This window comes from Maudiozyma barnettii, assembly GCF_903064755.1.
Source record: "Maudiozyma barnettii strain CLIB 1767 genome assembly, contig: KABA2_10, whole genome shotgun sequence".
Taxonomy (NCBI): Eukaryota; Fungi; Ascomycota; class Saccharomycetes; order Saccharomycetales; family Saccharomycetaceae; genus Maudiozyma; species Maudiozyma barnettii.
The window spans coordinates 368,484-383,390 of NW_024545247.1; the positions used below are offsets into that span (position 1 = coordinate 368,484).

General features: G+C 33.0%; 7 protein-coding genes across 7 annotated transcripts; 4 read left to right on the forward strand and 3 right to left on the reverse strand.

Moving 5' to 3' along the window:
- Positions 1-179: 179 nt before the first annotated feature.
- VPS15 (ubiquitin-binding serine/threonine protein kinase VPS15) lies at positions 180-4,541 on the reverse strand (the record flags this gene model as incomplete). The annotated part of the gene is made up of 1 exon (XM_041552544.1): positions 180-4,541. One exon carries the CDS (start codon positions 4,539-4,541, stop codon positions 180-182), a length of 4,362 nt encoding a protein of 1,453 aa, XP_041408478.1.
- Positions 4,542-4,963: 422 nt separating this feature from the next.
- KABA2_10S03718 (uncharacterized protein) lies at positions 4,964-5,659 on the reverse strand (the record flags this gene model as incomplete). The annotated part of the gene is made up of 1 exon (XM_041552545.1): positions 4,964-5,659. One exon carries the CDS (start codon positions 5,657-5,659, stop codon positions 4,964-4,966), a length of 696 nt encoding a protein of 231 aa, XP_041408479.1.
- Positions 5,660-6,567: 908 nt separating this feature from the next.
- On the forward strand, positions 6,568-7,797 carry RXT2 (Rxt2p; the record flags this gene model as incomplete). Its single annotated transcript, XM_041552546.1, has 1 exon — positions 6,568-7,797. One exon carries the CDS (start codon positions 6,568-6,570, stop codon positions 7,795-7,797), a length of 1,230 nt encoding a protein of 409 aa, XP_041408480.1.
- A 202-nt stretch (positions 7,798-7,999) lies between these two features.
- On the reverse strand, positions 8,000-10,243 carry PBY1 (putative tubulin tyrosine ligase; the record flags this gene model as incomplete). The annotated part of the gene is made up of 1 exon (XM_041552547.1): positions 8,000-10,243. The coding sequence occupies one exon, from the start codon at positions 10,241-10,243 to the stop codon at positions 8,000-8,002; it is 2,244 nt and encodes a 747-aa protein (XP_041408481.1).
- Positions 10,244-10,544: 301 nt separating this feature from the next.
- On the forward strand, positions 10,545-10,874 carry TIM12 (Tim12p; the record flags this gene model as incomplete). Its single annotated transcript, XM_041552548.1, has 1 exon — positions 10,545-10,874. The coding sequence occupies one exon, from the start codon at positions 10,545-10,547 to the stop codon at positions 10,872-10,874; it is 330 nt and encodes a 109-aa protein (XP_041408482.1).
- Positions 10,875-13,123: 2,249 nt separating this feature from the next.
- NHP6B (high-mobility group nucleosome-binding protein) lies at positions 13,124-13,405 on the forward strand (the record flags this gene model as incomplete). Its single annotated transcript, XM_041552549.1, has 1 exon — positions 13,124-13,405. One exon carries the CDS (start codon positions 13,124-13,126, stop codon positions 13,403-13,405), a length of 282 nt encoding a protein of 93 aa, XP_041408483.1.
- A 578-nt stretch (positions 13,406-13,983) lies between these two features.
- On the forward strand, positions 13,984-14,760 carry POL30 (proliferating cell nuclear antigen; the record flags this gene model as incomplete). The annotated part of the gene is made up of 1 exon (XM_041552550.1): positions 13,984-14,760. One exon carries the CDS (start codon positions 13,984-13,986, stop codon positions 14,758-14,760), a length of 777 nt encoding a protein of 258 aa, XP_041408484.1.
- Between the last annotated feature and the right edge of the window lie 147 nt (positions 14,761-14,907).

Sequence of the window (14,907 nt, forward strand, 5' to 3'; positions counted from 1 at the left end):
GAAAAAAAATTAAAAAAAAAGAGAAGGAAGCTCCTTGAACCCAAAGGGAGAAAAATATCGTTCAACGTTTGTTTGTTTTTTGCACTAAAGTTGGCGTACAGCATGCATAATGAAAGGTATGGGGCTATTCAGAAAACATATAAGAGAAGTAGGCTACCAGATCTGATATGGCCAGTTCCTTATTCATACACATTGATGATTCCCAAGCTATCCCCTACCAAAAGATACAATTTGTCTTGTTTTTGGACGGTCTCAATAATGGTTACCATATTTTCCACATTTAACAAGTTATTCTTTGGACTAGACATCTCTCCAGTGTCAGAAGCATGCTGTATAGAAACAATAGTTGTATTTATGGTACCTTTTCTTCCACCGAATATATATCCAGATTTATTTGGACCGAGGAGAACCTTGGAATGATTTGTATTCGAAAGATCGAGCATGAATACATCAGAAGTTTTATTATTTGAAAAGATAATTGTAGTCCCTTGAGTATGTACAGTCGACACCGTAGTGCTAATATTATCTGTATTATATTTGAGACTTTCCAACTTCTTTGTAAAGGGTTGAAATCGTTCTATAGAGGGACTCCTTCCTGGAAGTGCTACAATTAAACGACACTGGGCCTTAGCATAATTCCACACAGATAATATACCATTAGATGAACCACCTAATATTAATATTATATTTTTACCAAGTTGAGGCATCAGATGGATCTCTTTTATGATGCAACTATTGTCGAAAGTCCATGAGTTCACCAAAATGTTCAATCTTAAATCCCATATATCGATGATACCCTTGGTTGTACCTATTATCAATATATTACTCTCCTTGTTTGTACAGAATGTGGTTATACCACCATGTGATACAGGAATGTCAATAAAATTCATGTTATCCAACCTACGAATATCAAAATAAAATATTCTTGAACGATTTGTCAAACATATTAAGTATGCCTTATCTTCTGTCATGTACTCTCCCATCTTTATAACATGTTCTTCTCCATCAGTAACTACTTTGGGGCCGCAATTATTTGGTTTACCACTCATATGGAATTTTCTAATTTCCTTGATGTATGTTGACTGTCTACTTTCATGCAACGGATCATACTGTAATATTCTGAAAAATCTCACAAAGCCATCGGTTGTAGCAACAACAAAAGTATCAAAACCTTGTAGCATGATCATATTTGTTAAAGTTGCTTTGCAATTAAAGAATAATTCAGGTTCATAAGTTTCTCTATTAACAATATTTCTCATTGAATAGACGCTGATTATACCTTGTAAAGAACTTGTCACCATGTAGGGGTTTCTACTTCCTGATGATACACATACAGATACAATTGAGTTTCTGATGTTTTTGGATATTGTGCAAATTGGTTTCCCCTGTAATGAAGTCATTGATTTTTCGTCTTTCTTAACAGTATTACTTATTATCCCAAATTCCTTATAATCAGAAAGGTTCGGGGATATGTCTATGCTTTTCAGAAAGCGTTCAATGGATTCAACATCACCCTCGTAACTATTAGAAACTACATATTCGGGTATTGTGAAACGACAATCATCAGATTTCAGATTTGAATATGGCTTGTGTACTTGATTATGTGTTCTATTAGGCTCTAATTGAACATAAATATTGCGAAGATTAGGTGTAGTTATTGCAGAAGGTTTATTCCTTAGAATTAAAGAACCGTTCATATTTACAATGGTTGGGATAGATTCTTTCGTTCGTAACGACTGCTCCATTAGTTGCTGTTGTGTATTATCACTTTCGGACAAAGGAAGTTCTATTGAATCATCCTCTTCTTGCTCAATAAATTTAATGTCGTAAAAGACATTGTGCGGCATTACATTAGTTATTCCGATGGATGAATACTTCTTATCTAGATTCTCATCAATGTCATGTAATCCTAATTGCGATTTTTCGTTGGGTTTGTTCTTAGTCCTTAATACGTACGATCTAAGACACAAAAGTTTCCACAAGTCCGTATCTTTCATTCCTAAAGTTTTAAATTTATCGATCCATAATTTATCTTCCGTCGTTAAAGGAATTTCTGAATTATCAAATGATTTTACAAAAATGTTTGGACGATCATCTGTATTCTTATCGTTTCTTAATGCACTGTTATTAAGACCATAATTCTTAGGAATATAGTCTTTCGTGATAAATGTGGAGGTCGGTTTTCCAAAAGCGTCAATTTCTTTGGACATAACTTGTTTCCAAAATAATGAGTTTGATGCACGTAATGACCAACTACAAAGTAGGTTAAATATCGTTCTTGATATTGGAGGTTTGCAACTGTCTAGCATCACATCCAGATCAAATTCAACTTCGAACCCGAAATAAGGCCTAATAATAGGATATAGATTACAATATAGATCAGGCTTCGAAAGTTGTTGTGATATTTCAAATAAAGTTAAGAGTGAAAACTGACGGATGGAATAATTTGGATGTAATAGTAAAGGAGAAATTTCATTTGCAACAGTAAAGGTATTAACTTGATTTACAAGCCCTGTCTTACAAAGGTCATGTAATGTTTCTAAAGTGGCAGTCATCACTAGCTCCTCTGAATCGGTTAGAGTCTGGATTAATAAAGGTAGAATGTATTGTTCAAATGTCACTGGTCCTAATAAAATAGCGATACCTGAAATTGCCTCGACAAGAGCCATACGGAGCATTGGGTTTCTATCATTTAGGTATGTAATTAGATGACTAAGTATTATGTCATTAGTCTTTTCTTTTCCTAAGTATTTGCACAAACTTAACACATTATCTAATAGGGATATCTTAACCCATACACTTGAATCAGTAAGTAACAATATAATAATATCTTCCATCTGTTGCATTAATCTCCCATTATACTTGTTGTTCATCAGAATATCCTCATCATTATCCTGTTCATTAGAGTTTAAACTGGACATTATGGATATCTCCCTAAATTTGGATACCAAACTCACGAAATTACCTATTAGATTTGCCAATACCATCCGGACATAAAGATGATCTTTACTCCTATTCAATAGACGTTTAATTCTTGGAAGTAAATAATCCACAAATACATTTTCGTTCAATTTGTTAACTTGTTCAACTTTAGTAAGAACTTGGTTGATACATTGCAGACTTAATGCTTGAATCATCTGGTTGTTTTCTTCTTCAAAACATGTCTCATAATATGGTATCACACGATCAATCTTATTATCATCAGATATAAACTGAGAAAATGCTGCTAATAATTCTAAACACTTAATCTTATTGCTATTAGAAGTCAAGTTTCGTAGTGTTCGAGAAAGGTATGAAACGAAGAGTAAGGCACATTCCTCGTGCACTGGTTGTATATTTCTGTAACTGTCGAAACTCTTCAATTGAACATATATATGACACCCAATCTTAATATACTGCGAGGAAAACACATTGGATTGGAGTTTCTTTTTTGATAGTTTAGATTCATCTGTAATGATTGGGAAATCGAGTGAAGTACATATTGTACCGAAGTCATTATAAACCTTCAGTAACGAATTATTATATACATTTTGTTTGTCCTCCAAAAGACACATCTCTGTCAAACTTCCTGTACTTGGAATACTCGTTACCATAGATGCCAGTGTTCTAAAGTAATCATATGTGAATGTATAAAAATAGTCCGGAAAGAAGGTACCTCTATACTTCGCTAGTAGTTGTATAGTAGACAACCTCTTCGATGGATCTAATTGAATCATATCCATTATCAGTTCCTTTAATTGTTCGTTTTGGGGGAAATGTTCATTTAAATACTCAGATACATTATATTCCTGAGTCTTGTATTTGAATAATTGCGATAAGTTAAAAATGGGAATCCCCTCTGAAAATAGTTCAGCTATACAACAACCTGCACTAAAAATATCCATTTCTTTAGAGGGTTGGTATCGTTTTTCGGAATCATTGTATAATTGGGTATTGAATCTTTCAGGTGCAATATAACAATTCCTTCTCTTAGAAGTATCGAAATAAAACGAAAATTCTCCAGGATTGTCTTCTGGTAAATAGATTGGTTTCACATGAGCTGCAAAATCTGTTAATGCTATCCAATTCCAACTATTCACCATAATATTTTCAGTTTTAATATCAGTATGTACAATGTTAAGTTTGTGTATATCATTCAACGCCTGCAATAACTGGAATGCAATAAATTTGGATTCTATCTCGTGAAGGTACGGTCTTGAACTTAGTCTGTCATATAGATTCCTTCTCAAGTGTTGCCGTATAAGGTAACCTGCCCTATTTGATTCTATTATCTTACTATAATTTAAAACATTTGGTAATTGACCCAATAACATGGATTCATTATTTAGGGTCTCTACTGTTGATGTCAAAGAATAGCCTTCTCTTGGTTTAACAAACACCTTGATAATAATTTCACCATTGGGATCAACAGCTTTACAAGTCTTCAAAAAACGAGAAGAATTTAGTTGTGCAATATAATGGACATCTTCAAGGACATCAATATAGGAAAAGATACCAATGGATGGCGACGATTGCGCTAGGATTGATAGTTGTACACCCATATTCCCTCCTCTATTTGAAAGTCTACGATGGTACTAGGTTGGTTTTGAGTCCCTGGAAGATTCGTAGTTCGGGAAAAGTGTGCAATATATCAATGTATTTACTAGTCAGTATATTCTTTCCTTATATGATGTATTACTTGTATGTTTTGCTTTGCCGAGTTTTGTTTCTTAATATCGCTGGAAGTATTTTATATTTTATAGTCGGTAACTGTATAAAAGGTAATAAGGTCCTCAAAGCAGACTTTAAAAGAAAAAGGCTATATAAGAAAATAAGTATATATATATATATATATATATACGTATGTACGAATTTTTATATGTGTATAATTATTCTATAAATTCGTCATGAATAGTTAAACCAATATGTTTCATTTTAAAAAAAGGGGGAGAGCAAAGTCTGTTCAGATTGCTGTTGACTCTTTCTATAATGCTAAATAATCATATTTTAATTGTTCCAATAGCGTAGTATCATGGAAACCTGAACTTTCAGACAAAATCTTATAATTATCTTGCGCAATCTTTTCGACCTTTTCATTATAGATACCACAGTACTCAAATACTTCCTTTGGTGGGATAGTCTTTCTCCCATCTTTGACTACATATTTAGTTAAAGAAAATGAACATAATATTGTATCATTCTTCTTCATGAATCTACTGGCGACGTAGATCCATTTTTTATCCCAACATAAGATGTTAGATGATACAGTGTATGATTCGAAAGGTTTAATTTCTTTTAAGAAATTTGTGAATACACTAGCCACAGGAAAATATGGATATTTAACAGATTCCACAAATAATTTTTGTAATATCTTTGTCATCAATTCACCTCTAGAGACATCTAATTCTACGAAATAAGTAGCATTATTCTTATGCAAATAGAAATCACATTCCATTGGGGATGCGTATGTCTTATACTTGACATAACCTAAAACAGCCATTTCATTGCTTTGTAATCTCTTAATATTTTTAGTATTCTTGTTACCTGTAATTAAAGGACCTAGTACTATAGGAAAGATAGCAGCATAGAATCTTACAAAATATGCACCAGGGACACTTTTGTAAGAACTAACTAGGTATAGTCCTAGAAACCATTTCAAAATTGTCCAAGTAAGACCCATAACGTTATTGAAAAGAGAGAAACGATTGGTATTTTTATTTATTCTTAGGTGTAAATTGAACTGATGTAACTCCTATTTATGATCCTCTCATTTACTCTTGAAGGAAAGCAATTGGTTATTAGAGATGAATCTGTTCGTTTCAAGATATGTAGCAGTGGTGTCTCGAACGGAAACAATGGAGAGTACTTACAATTATTCTGTTTGAATACGGAAGAATCGTCATCTTCGTTGTCGTTGTCGTCTCTCGGCCTGAGGGACTTGCCGTTATTGGTTCATTTGCATTTTAAGTATAAAATATGTGTTCAACATTGAACTAAGATGGATATATATATGTATATGTATATGTATATGTAAGAAACCACTGATAATAAATGTGTTCATTGTGTGAGAAATCGATAATTTTGAAAGTATCCAAAAGACACTAAATTATCAACTAGACTGATCCAGTGAATTGACCACATTAGTATATATAAATGTAATTTTTTTTTGTCGACCCATGTCGACCCTGGTACTATTTGTCATCGTTGCATATACAGATACCAATGTCTATATATATGTATATAGTATAACTTGTTATTATATATATTGCAGTAAACAGTATAGAAGTGATAATCCTCCCTTAATTTTATTTTTCATTTCGCTGTAATAACAACCGACGGAAAGATTGAAAAGGCAGAAAAATAACAAAGAAGGAAAAATTGAAAATGTTTAGAATATTTCAATTGATATTTTCATTATAAACGATTGACTTATACAACAAATAAGAGGTTCCTTGCGAAGGTTTATGGAGTCAGGACGGATTTGTTTACATTTTTACCTGTTTTAATATATCCATATATATATATATATCTTTTATTTGTTAGAAGTATATTTTGCCACATATTTTGAAGAGCTAAGAAATCTTTAACATGACTACTGATAACGTAACTGAGCTCTCTCCTTCGGAGGAACAAGCATACATAAGGAGATTTGCTCAACGGATCATCAAGGAACGTAGTGGGAACTACAGACCTTTGAAACGGTCAAATGACGGAAGACTAGTGTATCCGGATGCAGCCGGTGTGGTCTCTAACAGAGGCAACAAATTGCTGCAAGGGAGTGAAATCGTCACTAGAGCCAACTTGAATCCTCATTCTGTGAAAGAAGATGTCGTATATTATAACGGTTCAGAACATAAGTTGTTACAACGGATGCATAAACGTATGAAGTTTTTCCCTGAAGAAAAATCTTCAAAGAATGGTCTTGGTGATGAAGACGAGGATGAGGTTGAAGAAATCGATTTAAATGACTTGGTTAACGTTAGAGAAATTTTAACTCCGATTGCATCATTAAGTGATATTTCCAATAGACCTACTGTGGCAAGGACTTTTAATAATTCTATATTACAGAATTTATCCCAACAAACTGTTCTTATGGTTGAAAAAGAACAGAATTCTATAATAAGATATAATAGAATATTGGAAGTATTTCTAGGTGATTTCCCTGAACCACTATACGAGAAAAACTTGAAATTGAAAAAATATAATCATAATTTAACATTACCAGATGAAGAAGAGGATGGCGAGACTAATAATCAAGGATCGAGAAGTACAACACCACCTATTACTTCGGGAACTAATCCAGATGCTGATACTACAGATAATACCATAGACAATGAACAGAGTGACAAGACCGCTGAAGATGAGAATAACGACAAGTCTGACGATAAAGATCATGATCATGAACAAGATAGTAGCAATGGTAGTGGAGAAATGGATCATGATAATGATCCATTCTTTGCGTTGCCCGAAGTTAAAGACGTCGATGGTCTCAATATACTTCTAAAGGATCTTGAATCATCCGAAGCCATCGAACAAATGGAAACCACACGACAAATGGCACAGATAGCTTTACAAAGAAATCAAGAATTTATAAGGAATCTAAAGACAATAAGGAATTATATGGACAAAGCTTGCAGGATACGAGAAAGGATATTGGCCTGGAGTAAAGAATACTCTGGAGTGCAAGAAGATGGTGTGACTGTTCCAAACGCCCTTCGAGTTGTTAAAAGAGGACTTATTAGTGCAACAACTAATAGATCTGTTGGTAAAAATGAGGAAGAAGAAGGAGCGGATGAGGCCGGTGCAGATAATGAATAAATTTCTCGATAGGGTCCAGTGCAATTGACATTTTTTGTTTTCAATATTTTTTCTCTTTCATTACATTTATTTTATGGCGTAATAGAAAGAGAGATAAGGGAATGTAATTATATTATTGTGTATATGTATAGATTAACGTATATGTGCATTAAATAACAATGCTGTTATTACTGTTGATATTTAAAAAAGAATTCTTTCTTTTCTAATTCCATTCATTAGATTTATGTTCTAGTACCTTTGTGAATATTTCTGCATCACAATCTTCGGTTTGGTCGGAATCTAATAATGGGCGTATGACACTCTTTGTGATATTTAGGAAAAGCTCATCGATTAATGATTTCAATTCATCACCAGTTTGTTTGAAATCTGGATATGCATTGATTTCAAGCAATTTGACCTCATAATTAGAATCAACCAAGAAATCAACACCGTATGTTTCAAACGCATTAGGCAATGGTTGAAAGTTCATTCTGTTGACTGTTACAGCAGCCAGAAAAACATCATGTGAAATCTCATGGATTTGTTTTATTATCTTTCTCTTATTATCATTGGAGATATCATTAAGATTATCAAATTCCATAACCGACAATTCTTTAGTTTCGTTCTTCGACTGAAGACAAGTATTAGTTAAGTGACTTTGTAATTTCTTTAAATCTGTTGGATCAAACTCTGTCTCCTTAGTGACATCATTATATTTAGTTGGAGCAAACAATGCAAGCATTCTGTTATAAACGAATACTTCCAAATCTCCCTTGCATGTAATGTAACAACGAATATGGAATTTTTTATTATCCATAGATGGTAACAATAGAGGAGTAGTTAAATATTCTTGAACAATGAAATGACGCAATTGGGAGATGATAATCTTATTATCGTCCATGAATTCAGCAGAATCATCATTTGCTTCATCATCAAATGAATCAAAGATTTTTTGTAAATCATCAATGGTTTTAAACACTCTAATACCTTGACCTTTGTCACTCATGCTTGGTTTAACTATCCACCATTTCTTTTCGTTTTCCAATTCTTGTCTTAGTTCCCAGTTTTCATCTAATGAATCGTCTAAGAATTCGGCGTAATCTAGATCCAAAGTATGTGACTCCAACACAGCTTTGTTTAGTATTGATTCAGGGTGTTTCACAGTATAACTATGGATAGTATGAGCCAAGTAATGTTTCCTAATGAGAGCCTTTCTATAGATATACGAATTAGCAAAATATTTTGAATTTTCTAGCATTAATTTATCGACATCTAATTGTTCATAATCACCATATTGAATAAGTTTCTTCATTGATGAAAAATTATCTGGTAATCTTGATTGAATGGTATACAGTGGAAGATATTTCTTAAATGCATTTTTAATTGGTTCATAGATGTATTCATCTCTAGAGATTGTCAATGCAGCAACAAAATCGTTGGTTGAATTGTCAATAGCCACAGTTTCCTCATCTACAATTGTATTATTTGATTTCGTAATCAATTCTCCATTTAAATGTTCCATTGATCTAAAAGTAGCTCTCAATGGCGTCACACTAATATTTCTCCTTTCAATGATATCCATATCAGTTCCAGGAGCGATCTGATCACTGTCGACCAAACCATCATAATGTGATGAATTCTTATGATTTTTAAAATCGGGACACCAATTGAAAGAAATTTGATCAGTATCATTCCCATCTTCAATTAAGTTACCCTTGATTGGTTCTCTAACATGAGGTCCATTGAAGATCGCAGTCCATCTATTTTCCCATATTGGGGCATAAAAGATCTTTGTAGAGCCCGACAATTCATCAACTAAAGGTACATTTATACTATAAATATCCGTTTGAGGATCCCAATTTTCCCATAGATGTGATATGATTTGAGTGGTTCTTATAGAGGCCATCTTCATCAGCTTCGACGGCACAATCTTCCTGTTATCATAATATGCCCACGATACAGCAATTGCTTTCGTATCGCCAGTGATGACCGATTCCATAGCGGCACCCACAGTTGCACTTGAAGTAATATACGCAGCAGATGAGTTTCTACCGACATTTGGACCCGAAATCACCAAATCAAACTTCGTATCTTTCAAAAGATGCAATGCAATGTTTGCACACGATGCGGGGGTACCATTGACCAGGATCCATTCGATTGAATCGGAGGGAATTTCAGGGTTAATAATGTAAGGTAATTTTGAGTCCTTGGATTGTAATAATTGTGGTTTATTGAATGGACCCCAAAAGGAATTGTCATCTTTCTCTATATCTGAATAGATGAATGTTGCTGTCAGATCTTTACCGGCCAAGTGAGCTTTCCCATTCCATGATCTTTGAACGTGTGGAACACAGACGGTAATTTTCCAATGGGGATGAGCTCTTCTAATATGTTGAATAAAGGGTCTAATGTATGGAGAGCAATCGTCATTTAAAGGACCGTCATCATTAGTAATAAGAATTCTCATAGTCGAATTGATTGATTGGTTATTGTGTGTATGTGTATGTAGAGTATAGTGTTAATTTATTCCTCCTTCAACTATCTAAATCTATAACTATATAAATATAAAATTTTCCTTTTATATTAAAAATAATGGTACTTCAATAGAAATTACAGCAAAAAAAAGAAAGAAAGAGAGAGAAAAAAATGAAGATATATATATATATATATATATATATATAGAAAGAGAGATGGACACACACAAACACATACAAAGGCATCCATATAGAAAATACAAGAGAATCAGAGAATCAGATATATAGTGGAAGATGTCTATGTTTATGGGATCCTTTCCTGGACAAGAAGTGTCACAAGAGAAATTAGATATAGCAGAAGTTCAATTTGATGCTATGAATGCGACATTTAATAATATATTAAAGAGTTGTCTTGAGAAATGTATCTCAAGGGATGGCTATAGTGAAGGAGATTTAGCAAAAGGTGAGATGTGTTGCATAGATAGATGTGTTGCCAAAATTCATTATGGGAATAGATTAGTTGGTGGATATGTACAAAGTAAAGGGTTTGGACCTGAACAATATTTACGACATTACAATGAATTCAAGTCGTCGTCATCGTCATCGTCATCTTCAAACAATTGATAGTTGATAAACACTAGAATACGCATCCCTCCTCCATTAGCATATATATCTGAAGATGCATTGTAAATAAGACATTAGCCCAATAATTATAAAACAGGTAGATATTAACGTATACATATACATATATATATACTAGTATAGTAATTATTGAAAAAGAAGAAACCCTAATTCAAAGTTATTGCAAGATCATTAACCCTAAAAGATATATTTATTTATATAATTCCAGATCACATGACTCTACCGTACAGCATGATATCACAGCCACGGGGTTAGGTCTCCCGAAAAAGAAACGAGCCAGAATACGTCAGAAACGTCAAGCAAGCAACAGCCACCCACACACCCCAAACAAACCAGTTATACATGTGCTACAACGAATTCTGTGCATTCTGCCTCCCTCCCCCTGTCCATTCCCAGAATGTATAAAAACATAAGTAAACTCAGACAACACCCCGCACAGACGAAAACAACCACTGCGAATTCCAGGAGACGAAGCCCAAAGGACAGTTCTTCCTAACAAAATTCAATAAAACATAGATAGTTTGTGACATTTGACGGTTTAATGCTGATATTAATATTACAATGCTAATAATAAATAACAATAATATATGTGGTCCATAGTGCATATATGTACTAACTTAATGGGTTATATCTAATATATATAACTATATAACTGTATATTAGTTTAACATGTAATAGTAGTCGATTGAGGTTAGTTTATACCGCGAAGTTAGAAAAACTAATTTTATTTTTTGTTCTTTTAAAAAAATAGAATATATATATATAGGGAAAGAGATAAAGGATAAATGAACATGTATTTTAAGTTCCTGTTACTGTAAGATAGAAAATACTATTATTTTCTGTTAGTCTTTGTATTTGCTTTGTATGTATTATACTGCTACATATATATATGTGCATAGCGCAATTGCATACAAGATAAGGTAATAATATTATTGTTATTATTGTATTCAAAGAACCATACTGATATTATACTCTTTATGGAGCTATAATTCTGTACTATAAGAAAATGAATATATTAATAAAGTTATTGCAATAATGAACAAGTCACTATTCATAATAAAATTGATTGAAAGACATAAGTTTTTACAGTAATTTAATATTAATATACTCAATTGAATTGAATAACGTACCCTGTATTATGAATATTAATGGTTAGTTGATTTCTCTCTCTCTCTCTCCCTTAAGCAAGATTCTCTCTATCTTTTAACCCACGCATAAACAAAATTCAGTACTATCTTATAGTATGCACACTGCCATACAAACTACCATACAAATGAACTATGTATACAGAGTAATAAATAGCATGAAGCGTGCCATATTATACTCACTTAATATGCGAAAAAACAGACACGGGTAGACCCATAATATACAACACCTCTCCCGCTCTCTTTCTTTCTGTACTCTCTTTTCTTACTATAAAATATATGTTCACCCGTCGACTTTCGTTTTAGTGAGACGATACACGAAGCGAAGCGAAGTCGACAAAACAAGAAAAAGCGATGAATTTTGCATAATGGAGACAACACAACGCACGCACCATAGATAAATAATATTACTACACGCCATTACATTACACACGGTAAGAACTCTTTGCTATATTGTGTGGGTGGGTGTGTATTGTCAATGGCACTAGTGCTGAACAGTACTGGCTATTCTTTTATCTGGTTCTTTTCCCGCTGGCTATTTTATTACCATATTTACTATACCTATCGGCGTGTATGAGTTATTATAGCACGCTTAGTTATTAGGGAATACTGCTAGTACCACTCTTATTTCTTAATTATGTACGCGTTAGTTTGTGTGTGGAAGTAAGAATTTATTGGGATGCTAATTATTATTTGAATGTCTCTCTCTCTACCAGTACACTCATTAAAATTAGTTAGTGTTGTGTTGTGTTGGTGCTTATAATGGGGCATTTGTATTTGTTTATTATTTGTTTTATTTTATTTTTTCTTACGTTTGGTCATTTACCCATTATAGATTTAAGAGTATAAATATAACTAATAGTTTACACTATTAATTTAACTTATTATACAAATGTTCTCCTTTTCTTTAAATTTATTTCACTTATTATTTATTTTATTTTATTTCGTTTATTACCAGTATTTCTTGTAATCTTTTTTTTTCTTTGCCTTGTTTTTTCTCGTGTTCCCTTATTTTTTGTCTTTTTCTCATTTTATTTTTTTTGTAATACCAACACATACCCACACACATATACATATATATACAAAATGGCTCCAAGAGAAACTAAGAAGAGAACTACCAGAAAGAAGAAGGACCCAAATGCTCCAAAGAGAGCTTTGTCCGCCTACATGTTTTTCGCTAATGAAAACAGAGATATCGTAAGATCTGAAAACCCAGATGTCACTTTCGGTCAAATTGGTAGATTACTAGGTGAAAGATGGAAGGCTTTAACCCCAGAAGGTAAAATACCTTATGAAGCTAAGGCTGCCGCTGACAAGAAAAGATATGAATCTGAAAAGGAATTATATATGGCTACTCGTGCCGAATAAACTAATTAATTAGTTTATTTATAAAAATTTTGTCTTCTTTATCTATCTTTTTACTTTCAATTTTTCTATTGTTATTACTCTTTGTCTTACAAAGATGAAAAGTAGTAATATCGAGAAATAATTAAAATATTCTGGAATATATATACTATTATTATTATTATTAAATTTTATAATAAAATAAAAAATTAAATTAAATTAAATTAAAAAATTTGTTACGTTATATCTTGTAGTTTTAAGGGTTATGTATTAGACGGTTGTGATGGACCCTACTTTCATGACCTAATATATATATATATATATATGTATGAGATTATTAATTAATTAATGTGAAACGCGACGCGTAACATTTTTTTATTTTATTTTATTTTGTTTCCTTGGACTGAAATTTTTCACTTTCTCGAAAATATTGGGCTCTTTTGCTTTTTAATATATTATAAGAGAATATCTCTTCTCTTTTTTTGGTGTTGTTGATCCTTACCCTTTCTCTCTTATTTATCTCATATCCTTCTTAAAGTATCAACAAGGTTCAGATACTCAATCAACTTATAAATATATATATATATTCAAATCAAACCACTATGCTAGAAGCTAAATTTGAAGAAGCATCTCTTTTCAAAAGAATCATCGACGGGTTCAAGGACTGTGTCCAACTAGTAAACTTCCAATGTAAATCAGACGGTATCATCGCTCAAGCCGTCGATGACTCTCGTGTCCTATTGGTGTCTTTGGAGATCGGTGTCGAAGCATTCCAAGAATACAGATGTGATCGTCCAGTCACATTAGGCCTGGATCTAAGCTCTCTAAGTAAGATCCTACGTTGTGGTAACAATTCCGATACTCTGACTTTGATCGCAGATGACACTCCAGATCACATCGGTTTGGTCTTTGAAGATAATAAAAAGGGACGTGTCGCAGAATATGTTTTGAAATTAATGGATATCGACGCAGATTTCTTAAAGATCGAAGAATTGGAATATGAAACTACTATTAGCTTGCCATCTTCTGAGTTCTCTAAGAACGTTCGTGATTTATCGCAATTAGGTGATTCGCTGTCCATCGCCGTGACAAAGGATAACATTAAATTCAGCACAGAAGGTGATATCGGTTCAGGTTCTGTCCTATTACAACCGTTCGTCGATATGGAAAAACCACAGGAATCTATTAAATTAGAGATGGAATCTCCCGTAGATTTGACCTTCGGTGCTAAATATCTATTGGATATCGTCAAGGGGTCCGTATTGTCGGAAAATATTGGAATTAGATTGTCTAGTGAGGCTCCTGCTTTATTCCAATACGATTTGGCTAGTGGGTTCCTACAATTCTTCTTGGCTCCTAAGTTCAATGAAGAAGAATGATTGTACACTCATTGTTGTTGCTTTCCCCCTTCTTCTCCTTTTATATATATATTATTATTTACTATTACTATTACTACTACTATAATCAGGCATAGGTTTTTTTTTCCCTCTCGTTAGATTTTGTTTGTTTTTTATTCATGTAACTTT